We start from the raw sequence: 27,601 nt of genomic DNA, 5'->3' as shown, positions 1-27,601 counted from the left end.
AAAAAAAAAAAAAAAAAAAAAAAAAAAAAAAAAAAGAAGCCTTTAAGAAAACCACCAGAATTGACTTGATTTTGGCCCATGGGAAATGTGCTTATTAATGGAGATTGCTTATCACTAACTTAAATGATTTAAAAGGGGTTTTTCAAACCTTTTTTTAGTAACAAAAAACTCTCTTCAAATGAAATTCTACAAGTTTAGACAGATAAAGATACCCCGCTTCTAGCTGGGCTTGGTGTGGTGCACTAGAAAGCTCTACTGCTCATCTCTAACTCTTCCCTCAAGATGGCTTCTGAAACGATGTTACAGAACCCCTATGTCTTCACAAAGCAGAGTCTGAAAACACTGTCCTAAATAATTCTTCGGAGGAAATCAATGGCTATCTCCTTCTGAAGAAAGAAGTCATTTGACTCCTGCAGTGGCTGGACTGTAAGAGAATTAAAAGCTCATAAAGTTAACTAAAGGCATTTTAGTGACTCCATTTAGGTCAACAGTGTGATAAATTCAGATACCTGTGGTAAGTGGCAGAATGAGGCCAAGTGCCAGGAAAACCTTTCTGATGGAAGAAGAAAGAGTCACAGGAACTCCTGATGGATAGCCTGGAAAAATCTTGTTTTTTCAACCTTAGGTCAAATCTTTTGGATCATAAAAGTAGTTCTTCCCATCAGAATGAAGATTTAGGAGAGATGAAAAGAACACAGCACCAAGTGACAATTAAGAATGCTTAAGTGACAAAGAAGCACTTCTTCCCAAGTCAAAAATAACCAGGTCATTTTCTGCCATATTTACTGTCACTATTCATGTGTTTATCGTAAGCAATTCTAATCAGGGACATTCTGCTGAAAGCATGCCATAAGAACTATCCTTTTAGCAAAACTCATTAGTCTATCTACTAACGAGGTCAGTTATCAACATGTTTATGTGAAGATTTAACTGGGTCACCTGCCTTCTTTCTTTCCGTGGGAGAATCCCCCTGGAAATCAAAAGAATTGGATCACAGTCCAGCTGCTATAACTCCTCCCACAAAGAGTTATAAAGATTTTGCCTGGACCATTAAAAAAGTTATGTTTTAATCCCTATTAGGATATGTTTTTATAACTATTTCTTGCATTAATCAGCTTGTGGTGGGAAAGAGAAGTCTTAGATTCTCCTAACTACCTGAAAAAATGAATGAATGAGAAAATGAATGATTTAATCTGATGTAGCCATTTCAAAAGCATGTTTTCAAAGACTATTTAATAATTAAAATGTTCACAATAAATTAAGTGAAAAAAAGATAACAATTTGTATCACTATGATTACTATTACTGTAAATACTATAGGCAGCCAAATGTAGTAAGACAGTATAATAATAGTTTTCTTTCAATGGGTGGCTCATTTTCTTCTTTACATTTCTTTGTGTTTTCCAAATGTTTTTTGAGACTTTCATTAGAAAAAGTTATTAGAAAAATACCTTGAGTTTAAAAACTTATGTGTTGCTTATTTTATAAAATATGCCTTCTTGTCTTCACACCACATCCTCAACTTTAATAAAGTTAGGTGTCCCTCCTCTTGTTCCCTCTGCACCCTAAATATTCTATTATAGTCCTTAACACATTTTATGATAATTGCCCTGAGGACCAAGAGAATAAGGATAATTTCCTACATATTTTAGAACCTGAGGACCAAGAGAATAAGGATAATTTCCTACATATTTTAGAACCTGCAGTGCTTAGTATAGTTCCCAATACAAAGTAGATACTTAATAAATGAATAAATAAATGCTGATAAAATCTTATTTTCAAGATTGTATTCATAGTGTCATTTCCACTTGTGACATTTTTATTAATGAAAACGTAATAGTTGAAAACTATAGCTTCAGATGTCTCAACCTTTTACAATTTCATTTAATATGGAATATTTTGTCAGTAAACTCTTCTTAAAAAGAATTGTGCACTTTACCCTAATTACAGATTTTTAATTTCTGAACTTCTAGCTCCTGCCACCTAACTTAAACAAAAAAAAAAAAAGAAGAAGAAGAAGAAAGAGGAGGAAGAATAGAATTGTTATTATTGTTAGTAGTAGTAGTAGTGGTATAATAGTAGTTTGCTTTTGTTTTCTGGATTCCAAACATGACTGTGGAGTATACTAACATTTATAAAGCAAATGTACTTCAAAGGGCCTAGTTTCCAAAGCCCTGTAGTTTCAGGTATAACCTAACTTTTAAAAATTACATATAGAAATGTTAAGTTTGCAAAAGACAGGAAACTTTCCCCAGGCTAAAGTCTCTGTTGTGGATACAGAAATATAACACGGCAAAGTTGCTGGCTTTCAAGGACGTCTGTCAGATGTCCTTGAGAGCATGTTAAACTATTGATTGATATGTTTAAAAAAGTTGCTTTATTGTTATGTAAAATACTGAGGAAACTTCTGTAGGAAAACACAGTATTTGCTAAGAACAAGCTTTTGTTGGTGGATTGACTTAACCTTTTGCAAACTGCATTATGGAAAGTCACTTTGATATTTCACTGATGTTACCAGCTTCTATTGTTAAACTATACTTAACCATAACTCCACCTATGTTCTTTTTCTGTAACTTTCTGGCCTAGAGAATAAATATTGAGACAGAATCCCAGCTCAGTGTTAATTTCCCAAAGGAGGAATGCCTCTCTCTTGAGGGTTCTGGGAAGTTAACCCCTTTGGGGTGTCTCACTGCTCAAAAGAGATGGGCTTTGAGTAATCCTTTTTGCATCTCCATTACCCCGTGTGAGGCAAAGCAACATATGACTAAGCATATAAAGACATTATGCGAAGCTAACTGAATTATTTAAACTTTAAAAAGAAAATCTATACATAGTTGAAACAGTGGTGAAAATCTCTAATTCTGAAAGAACCATATATTCACCACAGTCAAGTGGGATTTTTCACTAACCTCCCTCCTCCTCCCCGTTTCCCACTTCCATTGGCCTCAGTTCTGTTCTATCCTTTTGAAACCTCAATGAATTATTGTGAATGTTGTATCTTTCTTTTTTTATTTGTTTTATTTTTTAGCTCCCACTTAATGAGTGAGAACATGCGGTATACTGCACACAGGTATTGATATTCAATGCTGTACCTCACAGATATATACAATCAATTATGTTTCAATAAAAAATTTAAATTTTTTTTTTAAAAAAGGACAGCAAGTGATAATGTTAGCTCTCTTGCTCAGCCATCTCTCACCATGTGATGCCCTGCATTGCTGTAGAGAGTCATTATCAAGAAAAAGGTACTCTCCATCTCTTTTAGAACCAGAATAATGAAGCCCCCAAATGCCTCTGTTTTGAAGGGGACCAAATACCTCTCGGTGGCCAGGCCCCTCTGGAGAATTCTTAGAGAGGAGATAAATTCTGACAAATAGCTACAACTTCCTAGGTGGTGGGTTCTTCCAGAATATTACCAAAACTTGCATCTTTGGTCCAAAACTACTCTTACAGGGGGACTGCTCAGATTCTGGTAAAAGAAAAATTAGGGTGATTAACCCCAGGATTGGATAGTCCTAGAAAGCAAACAACTATGACCAACTATGACCAACTATTCTTAACTTCATAGTTAAGAATGGTCTTAAAATAATGTGCGCCCTTTAAAAGATGGTGAATAGATATACTACATTTCATTAGGCAGCTGGCATTACAGCATGAGAGCTAAAAGTGAAGAGGTTGGGAATTTTCTGAGTGTAGCCTTTAGAGGAATAATTGCTGACACCTACACAGGAAGCCCTCTGTTTGGGGTTTGACATGTTTTGTCACACCTATTTAAAATATATTAGGAACCAAAATACACACTTATATTAATAGTCCTCACCTTAAGAGCTCTACCTGTAGAACAGGCAAATTCCTCCTTTGACTTATTCTATAGGCCGCCTTCTGAGAATCAGAAGAAAACAACCAACTTCGATCATTTGAACATGGAGCATCAACTAATACCTAGAGAAAAAAAGAACAAATGATGCAAATATGCCCTGAAAATATATTCTCAGGCACAAAGCATATAGGAAGCTATGTAAAACATGACAAATAAATAGAAAATAAATTTTAAACATTTCTTTTGAAACAAAAATACAACATGGTAAGTTCTTCTTCATGACATTTCCTCACTAATACTTATCAGAAAATTTTCCTATGTACTAGTACTTTCAGTGCTTGTTTGTTTTGGAGGGGAGGACTAAAAGCCTACTAATATCTACTAAAGATATTTGATATTTTTGACAACCACAGCATATTTACTTATTTTAAACAGACATTACTATATTTCTGAGTTCTCAGCATTTACTTTTAAGAACCAATATTTCAATTTCAAGTTTACTGAAATGACCTCTTTTTCTTCGACTGTCAAACTCTGATATGAAATGTTACTGAACTAAAGCAATACAGTAAACATTTGTGTAATGATCCAAATAATATCTGATCTTTTCCTGAGTATCTTTGAGATGCCTGGAAATACAAAGCATTCTGCAATCTCCAGTCCCAATGTTACTGCTTCCTTTGAACCATGCTGACCATCAAATGAAAACTGCTTTCATGTTCACTTTATCAAAATTTCCCAGAGCACTGAGAAACTGTATCAGGCTATGTCTGGGAGCAGATGGAAAACAACAACAAAGCAACACAATAATGGTATCATTAGGAGCCCATCAGTTTGTCACAATGTAATAAAAGTACCTTGTCAAACGTTTCAGGCTGGGCATCTCCCATTTCTCTGCCATCCAATTCAGACACTTTAATTACATTTATCAAAGGCTGTGGGATGAAAGATTCTAATGTCTGCCTCAACCACCTCAATCTCAGACTATCATATTCATTACAATGAAGATAACCTAAATATAAAGGATTAAAAAGTTTCAAATGAAGGCAGTAGAACTGTTAAATTTCTACTTTTCATCAAATAAATTTCAGAAAGAAATCAATTCATCATAATTATGCAGAAATAGGGCTCAGAGGTAAATATGATTACAGTATCTTATGCTTTAAAAACATAAATATATACATTAATATATACACAAATATATACATTTATATATATATATATATATATACACAAATATACTAATTTGGGGAGTAAAAACCTATAGAGAACTATATATTCCTAAAGATATGCTATACAACCAATACCACAGACACAGTTCTCACCCTAAAGCACTACCTCTTAAGAGTAAATAATATATTCTCTTATACATGTATTGTCTTCCACGGCACAACACCTTCATTTAAATGAAGGAAAGTAGTAGTTAACAGAAAAAAGCAAGTGCTATAGGCTCTATAGTATGAAATACATGAGTTCAAATTAAGAGCTTGGAAGACTTTGGGGAAGTTACTTAACTTCAAAATTCTCAGCTTTTTTTTTTTTTTTCCTTTTTGTCTTTTTTTCGTGACCAGTAACGGGATCGCAACCCTCAGTGTCACGCCCGCACCGCAACCGGCAACGGGATCGCAACCCTCAGTGTCGTGCCCGCACAGTGCTCAACCAGTGAGCGGACCGGTCTCTATATGGGATCCGAACCCTCGGTGGGAGCGCTTCCGCGCTCCCAAGTGCCACACTCAACCGAGTGCGCCACTGGGCCGGCCCTTTTTTTTTTTCTTTATCTGTAAAATAGGGATTGTACCTAGCGACCTTACAAAACAGTTGTTTAGAGTAAATGTGATAAGTTTAATAACATATTTAGCATAGCACTACAAAATAGTAATAACAAATGTTTATAATAATTACTAACAATTTTTGAGTCCTCATTATGTGCCAGGCATTGTTCTAAGCACTTTACACATAGTAACACATTTAATCTTCACAAATCTATGAGGTAGATATTATTATTATTTCTATTTTACTGATAAGAAAACTGAAGCCAAGAGAGTTTAAGTAACCTGCCTAGGTTCACACAGCACATAATCCAGACAGTTAAGTTCCACAGCCCTATCTACTCTTTAAGGACCATACTACACTGCTTCTCAGTACAGAGGGTATTCAGCATATGATTCTCTACACAGTGAAATAGTTGTTTTGTTTTTCCTTTACTTAAACATATACATATATATAAATATTTGATATGCTTGGGTATATATATATCTCCAACCATATTTTTAAAATGCATAAAAGTATAATGGAAGAATGTTAAAAATTACTTGAAACCCATTGTCTTCTCTTTATGTGTATACTCACATATAAAGTTTTAAATGAAGGAATTATATATTTTTGGTAGTATCATTTTTCCCCTTATTCTTCATCTTCTGCTCATCAAAGATACTTAAATTATCAACATAATATGTATATATTATATATGTGTGTGTGTTTATGTGTATGTGTTCATTAACATAGATGATCATGCTATACATACCTCTCTGCCTCCTTACTCTCCACATATGACAATACTTCGAAGGAAATACTCCAAACTTAATTGGTAGAGATATAAACAATTTTCAAAGGCTGCTAAATAGTACATGGAATAGACGTAACATCCTTTATTCAACCATTTCCCTACTGTCGTGTGGTTTAAATGTTTTACACTCTATTTTTATTCTTTTAATGGTAAGCCTAAAGATTTTAACATGTATACCTTAAGAAAAAATCTAAATTAAGTGCATTTTCACCATCTTTCCTAAAAGAAACAAGAATCTTGTAACATTCCCTCCTAACTTAGATGCTATTGTTACTGTATACTTGAGCTTTATTTGGGCTTAATATTTTTTAACCCCACAAAACATTATTGTCATTGTCTTCTATATAGCCACTGATGGTAAGATTTTTCCTGCATATTTCTCACCTTCCTTGCTCTTCATTTCTTTTGTAACTCCTATCTTACATCTTGAATGTCTTTCTTTTCTTCCTGAAGCACAACTTTCAGAATTGTTGGTGATAAACTATTAAACTGTCTCTCTCTCTAAAAATAGTATCTATTTTACTTTTACTCTTCAGGGATATTTTGTTTGAACGTATTTCTGGATTGACATTCATCTTTTCTTAGCACACAAAGCATCATTCCTCTAAATGCTGCTTTCTATTGTTATTCTCAAGTGTCAACTCTCCAACTACTTTTCTTTAAAGGTAAACTGTCCCTTCTTACTGGCTACTACTGAGATCTCTTATTTTCAGTGTTCAGTAAAAATCAACATGAAAGTTTTTGAGGTTAAGCAAATGCTTTCAAGTGAAAAGCTGGCTTCAGCACCTATAAAACCTAGGATGACTGAAAGTCCCCTGAGCTACCAAGCCAGAAAATGGGGGAGGTCTGTGGGCCTCTGCAATGCCCCCCAACACCCACAACCAGTCTCGAGGGTGGGGGATGAGGGCCTCAGCCATGTCCCCCCAACACGCACAGCCAGCCCGGCGACAACCACCGAGCCACCACAGGAAGCACCCGGAGCTATCCCAAGCCTGTCAGTGGGGGACCTTGGGCCTTGGCCACGCCCTCCCAACATCCACAGCCCATCTAGCAGCAACCACTGCCACCGGCTCTCCCAAGCTGGGGTGGTTGGGGGCCTCAGCCCTTGGCCAGGCCCCAGTGAAATGCAAAGCCAGCCCAGCTGCAACCACCAAGCCGCTAAAGCAAGTGCCCTGGCTCTCCTGAGCCAGGGTGGTTGGGGCCAAGGGTCTAGGCCATGCATCACTGACACCTGCAGCCAGCCCAGTGGTGACCAAGCAGCTGCAGGAAGCACCGCATGCTCTCCCGAGCCAGGGTGGTGGGGGGACTAGAGCCTGGGGCCTCGGCCATGCCCCCGCACAACACGCACAGCTAGCCCAGCAACGACCACCAAGCCTCAGCAAGAAGGGCCCCAGGTTCCCGAGCTGGAGTGGTGGGAAGACAGGGCTTTTGCCACACCCCCCTGAAACCTACACCCAGCCCAGCAATGACCAACTCACCACTGGAAGCCCCCCCGTCTCGCCTGTAGGAATATGGGGGATGCCACAGGCCTCAATCCTGCCCCTCTTCTTTCCTCGTTATTCTATCACATTTCCTTACCCTTTCCCATCTCCCCCTCCCTCCCAACTGCCCATTGTTCTTCAACATCCTAGAATGTAAAAAATAATATTAATAAAACTACATTTTCTTTAAAAAAAACCCCAAAAAACAGAAGACAGCTTCAGTACTCAATTTACCTTCAAGGTTCCCACTATCTTTTAGATTTGGGCCACTAAGTATTTGGAGATCATTGATGCAGGTAAGAGGATTCTGTTTTTCTTTAAATATTATACTGTACATTTTTAGTTATTTTCTACAGGAGGGTTGGTTAGGGTACCTAGTCTATCATACCATAGGAAACAGAAGTCTTAATCATTCCTATATCCTTCACCTCTACACCTACCATCCAATGTCTTGCACATAGTATGTGCACACTAAATATAGCTGACTTGATTTGAAATATGGCATTATAATAAGGAATATTTAAATCACTACAACTGAAAATCAGGGGAGCTTTTCATTAAACTGTAGCTTTGTTAAGATTTTCAATTCAGCATTTTAAAATAGCTCCTGGCTGAGTTATAGCTTCATACTACATTATTGTCTTGCTTAGATGTAGATTTTATTTGAAATGGTCTTAAGTTGGCTGAACTTTTTAAAATATTTGATATAAGGTGTTACAATGCAAGTTTCACACATATATTAAAATTTAGTATACTGAGACAATTTCATGCTTAAATTGTCAAAAACAAGCCAAATCTTGGTATTTTTTTCATCTACGCAGGAAAAGGGGAAAAATTCCTGAAAAGTCATTGAGGATTAAGTATCTGTACATGGCAGCCTTTGGTCCAATGAAAGGAAATAAAACTGGTAGTTTCACTCATTCGTTTATTTTAGTATACCTAAGTTAGAAAAAAAACAATCCTGCCTTATTTCTAGTTCTGCCAATTATTTTTTGGAGCTATAAGCTGTAACTATGATTGTTTTCTATGTTCCCTTCAATGTATACACTGGAATAATGATACTGTCTTATATACTAAAAGTGCTGTGAAGGCTCATGGTAAAGTTCTTTGAGCTACCCAAGAGCAATGTTATAAATTCACAAATGAACAAAATCGTGACAACTAATTTGTTAAAACTTGGTTGACATTAGATTAAAACACACTTGAAAGTACAATCACTTTAAGGTTCTGGTTTACTAAGCTGCTGCAGACACAAAGATAAATAAGTGTCTGTCCTTATTCTCTAGAAGCTGTCTAACACAGGATGCTAGACAAGTCAGGAGTTGAGTGTGACTGGGAGACCATGGAATAGAGTCAACAGCACTATAGTGACAACTTGAGTTCAGTCCCAGCCACTTACCTTAGGCAATTTAGTTAACTTCTCTTTGTCTCAGTTTGATATTTAAAATTGGGATAATACCCAACTCACAGTGCTGCAGAGTTAGATGAGATTATGTACACCAGTGACAGTCATACTATATTCCTCAGAGCCCTAACACTCCACAAAGATTTTTACATGGAGATATAAGATGTTGGAAGCAGACTACTGAAAAATGTTTGAAAAACACAGATTTATGCAATGTGATTAACAAAGTCTTGGCACAAAGTATTCTAAAACAGTTATTATTTTTATTACTACCACAAAGAAGATGTACCTAATGCAGGGAGTTTGGGGAAAGCTTTCCAAAAAAGTTGATTCCTGAGGTAAACCCTGAAGGATGGAAAGGAGTTAGGAGGGGAAGAGAAAGCAGAAAGTGGTATCTGTAGAATGCTCAAAGAGGCCTAGAGATAGAAGGAATAGAAAGGAGGACAAAAGCAATTCAACAAAGAAAGGAGTCTTTCTAATCTTCTCAACTACCAAAGGCCAATCAGATATCAAAAAGTTACCACTGACAGCAAAGAGAATTTCATGTCCAGAGGGACACAGCCTTCAGCAAGAATGCTGACCAATCCACTCCACCAAGCTAGGCCATCCGCAGTTAAACTGTATGTTAAGGCTTTTCCATTTAGAGCCAGAATTGTTTGTTCTTTGTCTGTCAAGACCGGGACATAACAAAGACTGCGTTGGAAAAAAAAACAACGGTCAGTCCATCACTGTGTCAACAGGTGAGAACAGCTGGATCAAAAGAAAATGAGACTAATTTTTTTAATTATCCTAAAACACGAACTTTTTAATCATTCAAAGCTGTTTGCCTCTTGGCCCAGCTTAAAGGCCTGTACTGATCTAAAAAGAAATTTGGTATATAAATGCTCACTTAGTGCAGCCATCATTTTAAGTTTTGCTTATAAAAGCTTTGATTAGCATTGCTTCAGCATCCCAAATTCAAGCACTGTAGCTAACCTAATTTGGGCTTTAAGCATCAGCATGAAGACATCTGTACTCTTTAGTAAACCATTATCATTAGTCCTACTTAGATGAAAAGCTACTTTACTTGGAACACTGCCTGTAGTTCATTGCCCTTGATGTAAGAACAGGAAAATTCTTTCCCACTTCAAACTTCTAGAATATATCAGTTTGTCTTTGGGTTTCTAATCAAATCAACTTCCCTACCATAAAAGTGTACAATATTTATAGCCCATTAATAGGGATAATTTAGGATTAAAATGCTCTCCCTTCAAAATGGTACCCAAATTTGACATTTGTCTTCCATCTTTTTCAATATTAAAAATTCTACACCCAGAATTAATGAGTATAAGTCTTGTAACAGCCAATATAGGAATACTGCCAAAGAACACAGAAAGAATGGAAATAAAAACAAATATTCTTTATAACATGAGTCCATAAAACTTCTGCTCAAATTATAAAAATAATAAGCTAATATTATAATCTCTTTTGTTGTGATTTCTTACACTAAAATACCGCATGCTTCAATAATAATTTTGACCAGAATTGGAAAACATACAGTATATTCTCTCCTAAATATACAGTTAACTGATACATTTGTCTGAAAGCCTAGGTACACCTGGATTTACATTTCTCATAAAAAAATATTTATATAGATTTCAAGAGGGAATGTTCTCAACTTTCTAAGGAATAGACAGGCTTGGATAGTTTCAAAAGAATCAATTTTCAGATCGTCAACTTCCCAAAAGAAGGAAAATACCTACAGTGGGAAATCTTTCACATGGCCCTTCAACAAGTTTACAAATTAATAGCAAGCTTCAGAAGATCCAGAAATTGTATTAAGGCAACTTATGCCCAGGTGCAGAAACCTCCAAAACTTCAAACAAGGGCAGTTCAACACACTGGTGTCTTGGCTGAGAAAGTGAGTGAGTCAAACAATTGGCAATACTGCTTTTTGTACATGAGACGATTGCAAATCCTTTGCTTTTAACAAACTAAAAAACAAACTTTAAGTGTGCTTACCTAATAGATCATTAAAATAATGCTTAATGAAAGATCTGTATCTGATTTGGGTCTCTAAAAGCAGGAATTTAAAGAATCAGTGAAACCACTTTAACACAATTCCTACCGTTTACACGTTCTTATCTGTGTGAAAAACAGTATGTGTATCCATAAAAACAAAATTATCAAACAAAAACCAGACAGAATTGATGCTGAACTCTGCTTCATCTAGCAGTAATATTCATCCACCTAAATAAATTAATTTTTAAAAGTACCATCCATCTCATTAAGAAAATAATTTACAGTGGATGTTGACCTATTTCTTTTAACAAATATGAATAGAAGACTCTGAAGTATGAAAGTAAAAAATAAAACCTCTGTCATTGGCTTATCAATGTTCATATTATCCTACAGATTTGTGTTCACAACGTGTTGCAGTTTTGTTCCCAATTACCAGTTAGGGTTAAATAGGTTGAAATGATGTTATTTACACTGATTTCCTCAGCTAAAATTTCCATTTTTCTCCAAAGTATCCCAATTTTCAGGCTTCTTAAGCTTGCAAACTCAATCGTACATTCCTCCCATATACTTTCAAAGTACTTTGTAACACACAGATATTAAAAAGTTGTCAACAACTGAAAGAAAAACACACTACCTGGACAAGCACACTGCAGCAGAGCTACTGATTTGCCCCCAGGAGCAGCACACAAATCCAGAACCTTCTCCCCATCCCTTAATTCCAGAGCTAGTACTGGGAGAAGAGAGGCAGCATTTAGAAGATAATATTTTTTCAGGTTTCCAGTCTGATGCCTTTCTGAAGGCATTCGGTCTGGAGTTCTGCTAAGGTAACACTTCATTGATTGAGAACAGTAAGGTAAAGATCCTTGAAAAAGTGTGTGATAACCCTTCAAATGTAAATCCTTTTCCAGTTCAAAAGGATAATTGAATCGGTTAAGCAGGACAGCATACTGCCAGCATGATGGAGATATTAGTATATCCCTAGAAACAGAAAAAGAGAAAAAAAAAGGAACATTAATATTACACAGACCAATACAATTTTATATTACTAATTGGGTGAAGGTGGTACTACTTTTACATTTCACTTACCTGTGATCTTCAGAGACTGGATCAGTATACCTGACTATTCCTTTCACCTCATGTGGCTCTGATATGGTTCAACCCAGCACTGTTATGATCCTACCTTTACTTAAAAACTTGATATTTTGTTCATCATAGCTTTTAAAAAAATAATTTTGATCAGTAAAATATATTATGATTACTGAGTTTTGGGGGGTCCCCTAAATTCTGCACTGAAGGGGTATGCATCACTTGCCTCAGCCTCATCCACACTGCATCCATCCTGCCAAAAAAACATGGCCTGCCTTTACGTAACTCTGAATTTTTGTCCATCACTCTTTGCACAAGGAAGTGTTTTTCTTGGAGACAAAATTTAAAACAAGAGACTATTAATATTGGAGGGGAAAATACTATTATTTAAAGGGTGTTTGAAGAAATGATTATTGAGGTTTTCCCCTGATGAAGATAAAAGGTAAGGAAAGCTTATTACACCGAACTCTACAGTAACGGAGTTAATGAGGTGATGAGTGGCTCAGATGATACAAAACCAAAGATGATTTTAAAATCACTTATGGACTGATGGTGCAGGCTTTTCCCCCAACACTTTTACCTTCCTAAATTTGTATTCAGTCCAACAGTTAGATCTCTTGACAATCATAAGCTCACATCAACTGACAGATGATACAGCAGGAAATTTTAATTTATTTACTAGCTGACCTTTCTAGCTGAGTTATTTGGGAGCCTCATTAACTATGGTCAATTAAATAAATTCCAGCTGCTACTCACCCTGGAGTCACCTATGTGAGGAATGGCTGGATTGAAATGTAACACCTGTGACTCGAAGTGTGCCATGTGAATTTCAATTTAGGGCTAATTCATGAAACTGCTTTCTCCTTTCACTGCCTCTTACTATGGTATGTCATAGGAGCCTGTCATATCTGTTTCAGTTGTTTTGGAAAATGATACCCTCTTTCCTTAAGAGGTTTGCAAAGTTTAGAATGCATCAAGGGTCTGTAAAAAACTTCTTGGCGCCACCTGGGGTTTCTGATTCCATAGGTCTGAGGTAGGGCCTGAAATTTGCATTTCTAAGAAGTTTTCAAGTGATACTCATGCTGCTGATCCCCAGGACCACAATTTGGGAATTACCACTTTAAAATGGATCCCAAAGAGAAATCTGTAAATGTCACTTAATAAATCTTATAGCAGTCCCTACTAATCTTACCCTCCAAACTGGATGAAAACCTCTCCAGTGTTATGAGTCATGAGTAACAGCAATGGTCAGAAACATAATCTAATTATACAGATTAGAGTGGCATGGCTTACATCTTATGTCCACCCCTTAGCTAACAAAGGGTAGGACACTTTCAATTGGTTAATATCATACAGGGCAAATCTCTATTTGCTATCTCTCTAGAATTGTCAAAGCTATTCTTGAATGTTTAATTCTTCCAAATAAATATTAGAATCAATTGGTCGATTAAAAATAATTTATACAATATTAGTGTATATATAGAGATATAGTAACCTTGACTATATTATATTAAACGATTAAAGTTAGAGAGAATTAACATCTTTATTGTATTCAGTCTTTCCTGTTCTTCAGTAAAGGTTACTAATCTTCTATACTTTCTTTGAAGCTTATTGTTAAAAAGAATTGTTAGTTTAGGAACAGTATTGATTTTTGTATATTGTCCAATATGTTAAATCTTTAAGGATAAGTAGAAATTAGTCACAGGGAGAAAAGACAAAGGAGATTCCAGGGCAAAGGCAATAGCACACGTACAGGCACACAGGTGTGATGAAGAACAGTGCATTTGGGGAACTATTAGTCTAATGTGGCTCGTTGCAAAAGATTATATGGACCAAGTATAATATGATCAACTTTAAATTTTTTTTCTTGTAAGTATGGAAAGCCATTGAAAGACTTTGGGGGGCGGGGGAGGGGGAGAGTGCAATCAGATTTAAAAACATGTACTTATGGCAGAGTAAGGAAGAAATCTTTGGAAATTATTCTCATTCAATAATACCTAGACAAAATAATGCCTTGACTAAAACAAATAAAATTTCTGATCCCTCCTGACCTACACGCAGCTCTACTGAACTATCTGAGTTTCCTGGAACAAGTTTCTTTACCCTTTATTAGTCTTGGCATAAACTGCTACCTCTGCCTAGAATGACCTTTCCTCTCTCACCCACCTGTACTCCCCTCGGGGGTTTTATTCTCCCAAAAAAGCCTTTCCACCTACCACCCAGTCTACCTGCTGCACCTTAACCCTGATATTATTATTAATAAAGTTACTGGTTGGATGTTTATAATGTTCACTTTGCATGCTTACCTCATTTAAGCATCACAACAACTTTGAGAGGCAGCTATCACCCCCATTTTAGACCTTAGATTACTGAGGCTTTCAGAGATTTAGCAACCTACCCAAGGTCATGTCACTAGTAACACAAGTATCTGATTCAAAATCAGGCCAGCTTTAAAGCCTAACAGGAGTGATTCCCAAAGTGTGAGACCCTGATACTGCAGCACTAGTGCACACAAGGGAGAGGGGAAGAGAATTTCCATCCCAACCCTCACTTAGTGCGAGTAGCCCTGACCTACTTGAAGCAGATTGTCTCTAACAATGGAAATATCTTGTGATACTTTGCCTATAGGACCAACTGCAACAGGACCAACTCAAAAAAGGGACTGCTAAGGCTGCTCAGGCCGGTGATTCCCAGACCTAAGAAAGCAAAGCCGTGTATGAATGTGGGTCTTACAGCTTCCCCTGCACCCACCTGCCACTGATCTTCATTCTCCTCCCCACAACACACACACACACTCTGCACTGGGTGGGCTGCTACCTTGGGACTGGAAGGGCAGTGGCTACTGGAGTCCAAAGCTTTGAGCATGGAGAAGTAGCCCAGCAGGCAACAGACGGAGAGCATACATTAGAAGACTCAAGAAGACAGTGGCCAGGAGCCACACTCCAGGCCTCCTCCCAAGATTCTTGATTAGTCTGAAGCTGTTCCATTTACGGGTCTTCAAGGCCGCAGAAGTCACGTACATCAGCAGCCAGCAGAACTGAGGCCCACAAGGTCAGTGACCTGCAAATATTTTGCTAGTACATCCACTAATGTCATTTTGGAACAAAAACTATCTACCCTTTGACACATTTTAAGTTGACATCAAAATCTTCACCATATGTTTAAGGATGCAATTTCCAACATACTATAAAAATTGACATTTTAAATACAAATTATGTCACTTCTTAAAGTGTATCCAATGGAATCTAAACAGAGTGATTTTTGATACCCATCATTGTCCATTTAAAAATTCATGGACTGATTCTTCTTTAACAGAATTTTTGCACTGTTCCTTTTCCTCTTTTTATTTATATTCTACATCATATAACTTTATCTTAATATATTTTTATGCTTGAAGTCTTTTTTTTTTTAATAACTCTTATTCTTCTCTGGCATGTACACACAGACACATAGACACACACACACACACATTAAATTTGTTTTTCCTATGGTCTTAAATCCCTAAGTGATAAAATGGTAATTTCTGGATTAAGTTATCAATAACATTATTAGTACAAAATCAATCAAAACAATTTATAAAATTGATAATTATTAAACACAAAGAGTAAAAATTGATAAGAAATAGATCTCTTAATGAAATGAGCTTTTGTTTCCATATATCCATAGAGGAATATAATTTCTTACCAGAATGAGTCAGGGTTCAACATCAATTTTATTCCTATTTTGTGTTTTTCTAAGTGCTGAGATAAACCTTCACTTAAATAAATAGATGAGAATTAAATATATTTTGTTATATTGATGTCTCCTACTTCTTTCAATTCTTTTTGAGTTATATGCAAAAATTACTTAGTGACTGTAGTGGATTATTATGTCCACCCAAAACTTACTGAAGCTTGAATTGTGTCCTCCAATTTTTATGTATTAGAAACTTGGCCCCCACCGTGACCGTTAAGAGGGTGGGAAATCCTTTTGTGGTAACTGAAAGATAGGACCTTGAAGAGGTGATTGGACTGTAGAACTGTGCATTGGAGAATAAATTAATAATGGTGGTCCAGGGCATGGTTCTGAGGGCTTTAAAAAGAGAGTGAATGAGAAGGTTACTGTCTGTTCTCTTTGCTCTCTCTGCTTCCATGACCTTGCAAGGTGAGACCACTTGGTCACTATTGCCACCACCAGATGAACTTCGGACTTCCCAGACTCAGAAACTGTAAGCAATAAATGTCGTTTTTTTCTTTACAAATTGCCCAGTTTCGGGCATTTTGTTAGAAGCAACAGAAATAGACTAATACAGTAACCTATCATCAAAAATATTTTAAATAATTGTTAGCTAACAATTCAATTGAGGCTCCTTTACTTTTGTTGAAAGCAAAACTTGGAAACCACTTAACTTGTTAAAGAATTTGTTACTCAGGAGTCATTCACTTTCTTACACTGAAATTCCAACAGTCTCCAGAAGGTGGAGGTTTTGACAACCTGGAAGAATGCAGTACAGAAGTCAGGATGGTGTAAGTATGCCTTTCTTTGCAAAATGGGAGAAGGAAAATTGGAGAAAGGCAGGATGGAAAAGGAGAGTAAGTAACCGCTTAGGTACAGAGGGGAGAAGAGCAATTATCTGAAAGAGCATACATGAAAGTTGAGGATCTGGAAGTTGATTGCTGTAACTTGCCTGTGCCTGCAAATCCTTTAGAAAGTTTTTCATTGTTGCTCCTACCTCCAACATGCTGTCAGTATTGTCTTCTTGCCAACATTCACTCATTCTCTAAATATATACTGTGCATTGACTTTATGCTAGTCACATCTATCTACTGATGATGATACAAAATTAGCTTATATACAAACTTCTAAGAAACAAAAGATGAATATTAAAACTAATTAAAAGACAAATATTAAGTAAAACTGAACAGATGGTACACAGGAATGAGTGAACTTTGAAAAATAGTCAATGAAGCTTTATTAATTCAGCACAGCAAAGGTCACCTTGTCTGTTTACTTATTTTCCCAACTGATTTTTAGGGGACCTTAACTTAATTTTCTGTTTCCCTGACTTAAGTGCCAGGGGCCTAAGTCCCTGAGTAAATTAATTAAATCAGAGTTTGATTCACAGATCTCTGGACTAATTACTATTTTAATAAAATTCAAGCATTTAAAAAACTAAAATCTAGTTAACTTAAATCTTAAAAACGTGTATAATGTATTATTTGAACAATGCTATTTTACACTACGATTTTCATTCAACTTTTCTGTGACTATTCTTTTCTCCTAATATTCTATACTCTACCTTCCTATATAATTATGATGATTTAAAAAATCACTTAGAAATTGCTAAGCACAGTTGGTATATCCCTGTAGATTACAAAACCAATTTAAATTCCATGGTTAAAAAAATAGCAATCCCTTGGTTTAGTGCTATTATTATCCACTAGAGGGTGCTCATTAAATTGACTGTAAAAGCCTGGTTTAGAAAAGAATAAATTAATTCATGGAAATACACCAAAATGTTTTCAAGCCATTTTGTTTTTACTCTTCACAGATTCTAATGATGCGCTAATAGCTTCCTACTCCTTGGCAATGTTTTTCTTTGTTTCTAATAGAAGGGCAATTTATGTCCAGATTTGTTGTCCATAGTACCTCAGATAGAAAGTCCTGTGTGAAGATTTGTGTTTCTGGGAGAAACAATAAAAGGCTAAAAAGTCTGAACATATGGAGTCCCTTTTATTAGGGGAATTGTGCATACACTTTCAAGGCTGGGCCTCCAGACCCTTCACAGCAGCACAGATGGCAGAGAAAAATGCATGGACTTTTAAGTCATAGGCCTGGATTAGCCATAATTCTGAGACACCTGGCAATTGTTCTAACTTCTGACTTTAATAGGGGCTAAAAGTTACTACTTCACAGGAATTTGCACAGATTAAGGTTAAAAATGTGTGTAAAGCCAAAATATGGGAAAAAACAGAAATCTAAATACTAGTTTACTTCTCTCTTCCCTAACCACCCCACTCTATCCCCTTTTACAGATTCTGGTGATACCATCTGGTTATATAATTTTTTCCTCTCTGTTATGTGAACATACAGTGAGGACAGTGTCTAAATAAAAGAATGTTAGGCCAGACTTAAATGTTTGTGTTTTTGTTTTGCATTCTATAAAGTACACATAAAATTTCCAAAGTTCATAAAGATTTTCAATTAATCCTCCCCTCATACATATGCTTGAGGGCAGGATATGTCCATCTTATGTCCATCTTTGTATCCTTAGTGCTCAGCACAATGCCTTGTACATAAATACTCTCTAAACTGTAGTAAGTTGGTGACTTGCCAAAATCTTAAGGTACTGCTTTTTCAAGACCCTTCCTTGTCAGGAAGAGCTGAGCAAGTTGGTATACCACAATACAATCTTGAAAGAATTATTCATTCTTGAATAATTATACAATCTTGAAAAATTATTCATTTTATTGTCTCAAATGATTACATAAAATAGGTACTATTTTTTCCCATTTTAAGATAACGACAATGAGGCACAGAGATGTTCAGTAACTTACCTAGGTCATATGCTACAAGATGCAGAGGTGAGATCTGAACCCACACTCCTAATCACTGTATAGAGGGAGAAAGTAGAAGGGCATTCCTGGCAGAGGGAACAACTCATCCAGTCCCAAAGGCATGAAGGAGCCTCTCTAGTCATGATAAGATCTTTAGTCTAAACATAATACTACAGACAGTGGGGGACCAAAGGAGGTTTGTATTCAAGGAGTGACACAACAGAATATGGCAGCACAGAGAAGCAGCATGACAGACTAGATGAGACAAACTCCCAAGGCTCTTCCAAATGTGAGCTGTGTATCCTTAGGCAACTTCCTTAACCTCTGTGTGCCTCAGCTTTCCTATCTGTAAATGGAAATAATAACTACCTCAGAGGGTTGTACAGAGGATTATCATCTGTAAAGTGATTGGAAAATTGCCTGGCACATGGTGCCATTAAAGTGGTTGATAAAATAAGCAAACAAATAAATATAAACATGGGAGACTATGGCTGTTGCAATATGACAGATAAGAGATGATGAAGCCACACAGTGGAGGCTGGGAGCCCCCCTGGACTCCCATCGGCATACCCCATCTGCATCCAAGCCAGGAAAGGAGCCAGCCCTGAGCCAGCCCCGCCCCTTTCTTCCTTCCCCTCCATCACTCTGCAACATCTCATATTAAAAAATAAAGAAATAAAGAGATGATGAAGGTGTAGCTGAATAGTAGCAGTAGAGATAAAAAGAGAGATTCAAATTAAGAAATGTCTCAGGTAGAAGCAATAGCATTTGGTAGCCATTTAGATTTTGATTGGGACAGAAGTGTGTGGTAGCACATAATTAGGAAGTCCCCAAGACCACTGTCAAGTTTAATTATTCACTAGAAGGACACAAAAAACTCACAGAAAGCAGTGATACTCACAGTATGGTTACAATTTATTACAGTAAAAGTATACAGGATTAAAATCAGTCATGGGAACAGATTCATGGTGTAGAGGCCTCAAAAATTCAAAGCATAAAGCTTCCAGTTGTCCCCTCCAGTGGAATCATGAACAAGGAATGATATGTGACAATGTACACAGGAGTACTGCCAACCAGGGACACTCACCGAAGCCTTGGTGTCCAGTTTTTATTAAGGCTTGGCTACATACACATGACTGACGGTTCATACAGCTGATTTTTAGTCTCCAGCCACTGGAACTTGAGCTGATATCTGTGGTCCACAGCCCCCACCATAAATCACACTGTTAGACTATCAGTTATGGCTTAAGCCCCCAGAGACACTCTTATCAGGCAGGACATTCAAAGGGCTTAGAGATCACCTCCGAGGAGCTGAAGGTAAAATGCCTATTTTTGAGGAAGGTTAATTCTTTACCACAAAGGTAGTGAAGGTATGGAGGAGAAAGGAGAAAATGAAATTGAGATGACAGCATATTGATCGAAGTTTAAGGTCATGCCATTAATGGGCTAACATGAAGAAGAACATGTAGGCAACAAGTAAAGCAAAAATTGAACCAGGATAAACTCCAGCTTTGAAAAGCTGCTCAGAGAATAACTCAGCAAGAAAGATTATTACAAAACAGTAACATTAAAATAAATACTAAATCTTCCCACCACTACAGGAAACTAAAAATATTGAGTATATTACTTTCTAGATATGAAAAAAAAAAAAAAAGCACACAACTTTCCCTGGAAGTAAATAGACTCTGCAAGTGCAATATTATGTCTTGCAAATAGTTAAAAAACAAAATATTTAACTCTGTTCTTACTTCCCCATGCCATCTTCCACGCTCAGACTATTTTATAAGCTGAGAAGCCTCCATTTTGCCTATGACAAATTTAGCACATGTTTATGTAAAAATTAAATTACCATGAAAATCCAACAAAAAGGTAGATGAAGCAGAAGGCACAGCTAATTAAATGATTTGAGGTTCACTGCTCATTTCATTCAGGGTCAAATAATTTATAAGTCTGTCTGAGTACACTCAATAGAAAAATGAGTAGCCAGATTACTATAAAGTCTATAGACAAAATACCACTTGAAATCTTTTTTTTTTTTTTGAATCACCCAAGTACGCCTAATTACATCCCAGGTATGAGAGACAATATAGAACAAGGGTTAGCACTGGGAGTTCTTGAGTCAGAGAGCCTAAGCACAAGTCCCAGCTCTGCCACTTACTAGCTAATGAACTTAGGCAAGTTACTTAAACTCTGTGCAACATCCCCGGGTGAAAAACGGAAAATGAACCTCATAGATTTGTTCTGAGGTTCATATAAATCGGTATTGCCTAGCACATAATAAGCACGTAATAGCTGTTTGGTTATTTGGATGTTCTGAGTACCTTTACAGACTGAAAACCTCATGAATTTATTACACACTTGGTCTTTCTTTTGGTGTGAGAAGACACCCATTTAGAAATCTAGTTTTGAAATAAAAACCACAACTACATAAACTATGTTTTCATTATTACAGAATTTATGAGTTTCTAAAAGAGCGTAATTGTCCTGAAATTATCTTAGAACCACCTCAGACTTTATGATCTTTATCAGCCCAAATTGTTGACTAATCTGTTAAAAAAAAAAAATGCTTAAAGCTGTCCTTTGTAAAGAAATGCTTATTGAGTCAAACCAAGAAGCAACAGAATAAGACAATCATATGAGAAATTACAGTCTGAATCAAGTTCCATATATCATCTGCAGCCATATAACTTTTTTCTCCCTTTGCAAAATGTATTGAGCTCTTGCCCCTAACTTCAGGTGCAGGGCACCCTCTTCCCTCAGCCTGGAGTGTCTATAGTTCCTTTTGCCAGTCACTCCTCTAAGTTACCAAGTGCAGGCTTCTTCTTAGTCTTTCACTGGCACCCTCAGGCTTTGTTAGATAAGACAAAGCCTACTTATATCATAATACTTACTGAACTGGCAGTTTACATAGTTGTAAACACACCACTCCCCCCACCTCCCCCAGGAACACTAGAATGCATGCAAACTAGACATGGGTACTGTCTTGCTTTTTGTACTTGGGAGGGCATTGTATATTGTATCAGGCACTTAATATCAAGAACCCGTAGGTAACATTCTGACCAACTGCAAAACTCTCCAAACATACAAATTAAACTTCTGTAACTGTCATGCATTAAACGTTTCTTATTTCTATTTTTTATAATACATTTAAAGAAGGTGTGTGTATACATGTGCATACGTTCAAAATATAGTCAGCCACAGACATAACAGGGAAGATGATTACCGAATAAAGTGATTTGGGTAAGATAAAGCAGTTATTGGCTTTAAAGATTTGGTATACAATCTTCTGAATTTCAAAAACTAGTCAAATATCCTCAAGTTTTAAGATTTTTCTGTTACTGTATAATTAATTTTGTCAAACTGGTGGGCATTCCTATTTCAAGGATGAAAGCAATTGCTCAAAGGAAGGTTATAAAAATTTTTGCTTACAATCACTACCACGTTTCTTCCTCCCCTTTCTATCATCCTATAATTCAACCTATTTCCTCTTAGTTCTTCTTTCTACAGCTGCAATAGGAAAGAGTAGCCAGTTTAGATTTCTTTACCTTTTATCCTCACAGCATCCTTCCCCGAAAAAGGTATATTATATACTTTACTTTTTCTGTCGTATCATAAAGCATCAAGAGATGAAATATACTAACCTTACTGTATCCCAGGAATCTCCAAGTTCTTTGGAGTACTGTTTTTCAAAATGATCCAACACAGCTTTGCAAATCTGTTTTGCAAGCTTCCCGTCTGATTTTGTTTTCAGCTATGACGATAAGAAAAGTTGCTGACACACACTGATATTACAAATTTATTGAACTTCAACATTAGCAGTCTTTTTATTTTTTAAGATGAGAACACTTCTTATGGATAATTACCAGTTCTCACTGGGGGAGCAATACCTTACGTGTAAGAAAATTGTATTGGGATATTCTACCTATGAAAAAGGGCAGTTCTTCGCAATGATTATTGTCCAAATGTCAAGCAAATGTTAAAGCGCAATCTCATGGTGCTAAGGAAACTGTGTCAAAAGGAACAAAACTAATTTTAAAATGCCACTGTAGATGTTAACGTCAGGGGGAACACGGTGAAAGGCATAGGGGATCTCTTCTATTTTTGAAAATTTTCTGTAAATCTAAAATTATTCCAAAATAATTCGTTTATTTAGGAAAAAAGTCAATCTAGTTTCCTCTTGACATTTCCTTGCAATTGTTTCATTTACCCATCCAAGAAAAGTGTAGCGAAGGCCTATTATGGAACAGACATTGTTGCAAGATCCTAGGATACAGCAGTGACACAGAAGACAAAGTCTCAGCTCTCAAGGAGCTTACACTCTTCTCGAAGCTGGAGGGAGTAGGTATTAGAAGTCGGCGGGCTGGACTGAAGGGAGCATTTATCCGGGGACAGAGGGAGGCCTTGAGAGAAAACTACACAGACGGCTCACGAGCAAGCGTCAACGAACTCAGCATCATCCCAGGGATCTGGACAGCGAAGCCAAGGAAACTCGGATATCGCGAAAGGGCGGCCAAAAGCGAGGTTACCCCATCCGAGTCCCCTCCCTCCCCACCTCGGCCATGTAGAAAAGTGTGGCTGGGCCAGAAGCGCCCGGCCACGCCCCAGGCCTCACCCGGGTCAGCACCATCCTGCCGAAGGCTTCCAAATATGTCCACAGTAACCGATATCAAAAAGCTTTCAAGGAACTGAAAGAACAGCCTGACTTCCGGAATTCGCGGGAATACGCTTCCACTTTTCCGGTTCAAGTTCTCGCGAGATATTGTCTTGCCTGCGTTATAGAAATCTCGCCAAAACGGATTAGGTCCCGCGAGAAGCATGCGCGAAGTTACTTCGGCGGGTTGCCGGTGGAGACGGGGATTTCCAAGGGCGGGGAGGCCGCCGGCGAAGTCCACGCCTACTCCTTGGGCGTGGCCGGAGCCCTTGGGCTGAACTTCGGGCTGCTAGTCCGTAGAAAGTTACATAACGCGCTGAACAGTCTATGTGCGTGGGATTCAGTAAAAGAATGAATCTTTGGGTTATGTTGTATGAACATTGTTTTAAACTTCTCAAAGGCGAAGCTAGTTACTGAATTAGTCTACCAAATCTCCGTTAGCCCATGAATTCAGTACTAAAGGATAAAAGTGTGAAATATGGTGAAAAAGATATTAAGTACGCTTACCTTATTAGCCCAGTAGGTCGTACAGAAACCTGGTTAGCGTAGTTGGTTAGAGCGCAGTCTTATAACTTCAAGGTCACAGGTTCGGATCCCTGTATCAGAGCTGGCGCATGGGGATAATCTGTCCTATTAATGGGGAGGGATAGTTAAATGATTACATTGAAATACGTTGTACATATAAAACGCTTAGCACAGACTAGGAAACAGTAAATGCCCGAATGTTAGCTGCCTCTATTATTTTCACTATCATAATCAATGTGATTATTATCATCATGTTCTGATACCAATGTTTGAAGACCAAAATGACCCTCCACACTAGCCTCCTCACTCACCTTTACAAGTGCTAATGGTTATTAGGAAGGTATTTATTGCATCCATTCTGATAGGAATAGCAGTTTATTTGGTCTTTTGGTGATGCTCTTTAGTAACTATCCCTTGTAGCAGCAATCAGCAATTTCTCAGAGAAATTCAGTGCTTAAAACCATCCCTGACATTTAATAAGCATCATCATTTTGAGTTGGCCCTTGATGCTCAGAATATCAATATAGGTATATGTAATAGGTACAAGTCTTACCACCATGTAAAAAGACAAATGTCTTAACTACTGATGTGATTTGAAGCTTAACATATACAAACAAGTTTCCCAGTAATGTAAAAATACATCTTGTTAGAATTTAGATTTGTTACAAAAGAACATGTGGTATTCAGGAGTGAAATGATTAAATGTAAGCCATCTGTTGGATGTTTGTGGAAAAGTCATTAGTCTACTTTTCAGCCTCTATACTTAGAGATTTTACTTTATTTTCCTATGCTCATTACAAAATGTTGTAATTAATGAATTAATACAGTAGTATTATATTTGCAATGTAGACATATAAGACTTTTAAGTAGGTAGTAAGAATCACATATTAGGGAAAGATGATGTTTTATATTTGAAGAGGTTTTATTAGTTCTATTCTGTGACTTTTAGCATATTCATGAATTTGTTCAGGAATTTTTATCTGTATTTTTGATAATCTTAAAAATTATAATTATGTTCTTAGTATGGGTAGGATTTCAAATCTTACTGTTTTTTAAATAAATTACTTGCTCATGCCCACTTACCTACAAGTGTCTTAGTGCTATTTTATTCATATTTATATTAAAGATGTTAACCATGTCACATTTTTAAATACTTTCCTGATTTTTCTTACAACCATTTGAAGTGTGAAAATATTTTAAACTTTTATGCATTATCAATTACTTGAGTTTGTTATTGATTCCATTGCTTTCAAGCTTATAAATTTCTTCCTACAGAGGAAAGCCACTTCTGTTTCAGACCCGCTTTTATAAATACATATATATTTATAGTCTGATATTTTATGTGTAACCTGTAATCTATCTAGAATCAATATTTGTGTCTCATGAGGATGTTGAGGGATTTGCCCCCAACCCCCATCCCAAATAGCTACTGAAGAAGAAACAATGCTCCACATTAAGTTTTAGGAAGAAACTATTAGTAGCAGACTTGTTTTAAACCACTGCAGACATGAGATAAGAAACTGAGCTGACACAAGTACCAGAAATTACGTTAGTTTTTATTAGTAGTAGTATTAGAGTGTTAAAGAACCAAGCAGCTTAATAAGTACTTAACTCCAGGCAGGAAAAGAATTTTTACGTACCTCAGCAATTTTATTGTGAAGTAAGTTGATCTAAGAAGTGTTTCAGAATAAGTACACTTGACAGACTATCTCTTAAACTAGCTATCTGTTATGAATGTTCACATTTACATAAAACATGTCTCAAAACCTTTCATTTTCATATAGAGGTTTATGTTGTCAAAAGGGAGGACAGACTTTGTAGTAAAGTAATTGCACGTCATGAGAGCCCTTAGCTCCTTAAAAATATGGTAGAAAAACACAACAGAGAAACCTGTGATCGATGCTAGAGAACACATCATAGTTGTAGGCAATATCGTACTTTAACCTCAGGTGAGCCTCTCATTTCATTAATTTAGGGTTCCAAGTTAGTGTGTATAAACTCCAACAGACAATCCACTGCAACTAGAAAGTAAATATAATGATTTCTATTTTTATTTAGTTTTATCTATTTTTCTTAAATTTCTTTTTTCAGGGAACCATATTTTAAATGTACATAGTGCAGTAGAGCATGGATATAACTTTTATGGGCTGAAATTTGTCCCACCAAAATTCATATGTTGAAGCCTTAACCCCCAGTACCTCAGAATGTGACTGTATTTGGAGATGGGGTCTTTAAAGAGGTGATTAATTAAGTTGTAAGAAGAGGAAAATTGAACACGGTGTTCAGAGATACCAGGGGCGCATATGGAGAGAAAAAGCCATGTGAAGACATAGCAAGGCTGCGGCTATCTATAAGCTCAGGAGAGAGGCCTCTACAGAAATCAAACCAGCCAACACCTTGGTCTCAGACTTCCAAACTCCAGAACTGTGAGAACATAAACTCCTTTTGCGTAAGCCACCTTGGTCTGAGGTACTTTGTTATGGCAGCCCTAGCAAACTAATACAATAATTTAAACAAAATGTATATTAAAAATATTTACAGATAGGATGTATTATTTAAAAATTTGGAGACCACTGATTCACTTACCTAGGTCACAAATTCTGTTTCCTCATCAGTGCATAGAAGGAATTTACAACTTAGGCGCTAACCAAGCAAATGATTTCTTCCTTATTTTCCCTGTAGTCATAAGCTGATCCCCTTCATTAAAAGGAATTCATTTATTTCTAACTTCCTTTTTTTCTCAAACAAAACAAAAAACAAAAACAAACAAAAAAACAGGCTTCTATTATTCTGTTTCTACAAAGCTAAAAGATTATTGCTATTTTGATATCCTATATCATACTTTAAAAGTTTCGAAATACCTGGATTTGTTCTTTGATCAGTTTGAACATATTACTTGATAAATTAAATAATCAGTATTAGCGTAAACTTGGTAGCCAAAGCATCCTCTAGAGAAAAACTTACTTATTAAAGAAAAGAATAATAATATTTGCAAGCTACAGATTTATTTGTATAAGCAGTTTCACTTTTGGAAAACTTTTGCCACCTGGAAGCATTTGATTTCTTTAGTTGAAATGGGAGAAGTCGAGTAAAATGAATGGCATAGCATGTCAAACTGAGTATCATATCAAAGTGTTGTCATAGTAAGAGAACACTTAGTAAAAGATCAGCTGCAAATATAATGGTGTATTCTATAGATGAACTTCTCCAGGCTATTCACAGGAGGTTTTACATATTAAGAAAATTCTAGTCTTTCATTTGGCATTTAAAAGAGCATTTAATTTCAAACTTACAAAAAAAAAAAATGGCACTTAAATAATTTATACGAAATTATAAACTTGCTTCCTCCACTAAAAAAGTAAACCAAATTACAAAAATAGTTTGAAAAATTGAGGAAAACATACAACCGATAACTAAAAAAATTCACTATTAGCATTTAGCAACATTTTTCTAGTGTTTCTATGCATAGTTTTATACTTGACATCAACTACCTACAATTGTGTATATATTATATACATATGTATTTATATA

At 36.5% G+C, this 27,601-nt stretch overlaps 1 protein-coding gene across 2 annotated transcripts in view; it reads right to left on the bottom strand.

The window, feature by feature from the left end:
* The window catches only part of NSUN3 (NOP2/Sun domain family, member 3), a 45,592-nt gene extending 22,001 nt beyond the window's left edge, over window positions 1-23,591 (bottom strand). The window contains exons 1-5 of one of the 2 annotated variants that reach the window (XM_008569158.1): window positions 23,507-23,591; window positions 22,536-22,645; window positions 11,907-12,250; window positions 4,677-4,831; window positions 3,820-3,941 (exon numbers count right to left, since the gene is read on the bottom strand). In XM_008569158.1, the coding sequence (XP_008567380.1) occupies window positions 3,820-3,941; window positions 4,677-4,831; window positions 11,907-12,250; window positions 22,536-22,645; window positions 23,507-23,521 (746 nt within the window). In that variant the 5' untranslated portion in view covers window positions 23,522-23,591. Of the gene's footprint in view, window positions 1-3,819; window positions 3,942-4,676; window positions 4,832-11,906; window positions 12,251-15,175; window positions 15,419-22,535; window positions 22,646-23,506 lie in introns of those variants that run through there. The other variant, XM_008569157.1, reaches the window with a different exon arrangement.
* Between the last annotated feature and the right edge of the window lie 4,010 nt (window positions 23,592-27,601).

This window comes from Galeopterus variegatus, unplaced genomic scaffold (assembly GCF_000696425.1).
Source record: "Galeopterus variegatus unplaced genomic scaffold, G_variegatus-3.0.2 Scaffold470, whole genome shotgun sequence".
NCBI lineage: Eukaryota > Metazoa > Chordata > Mammalia > Dermoptera > Cynocephalidae > Galeopterus > Galeopterus variegatus.
Note: the sequence above shows the minus strand (reverse complement) of the source record. Positions and strands in the feature narration are given on the sequence as shown.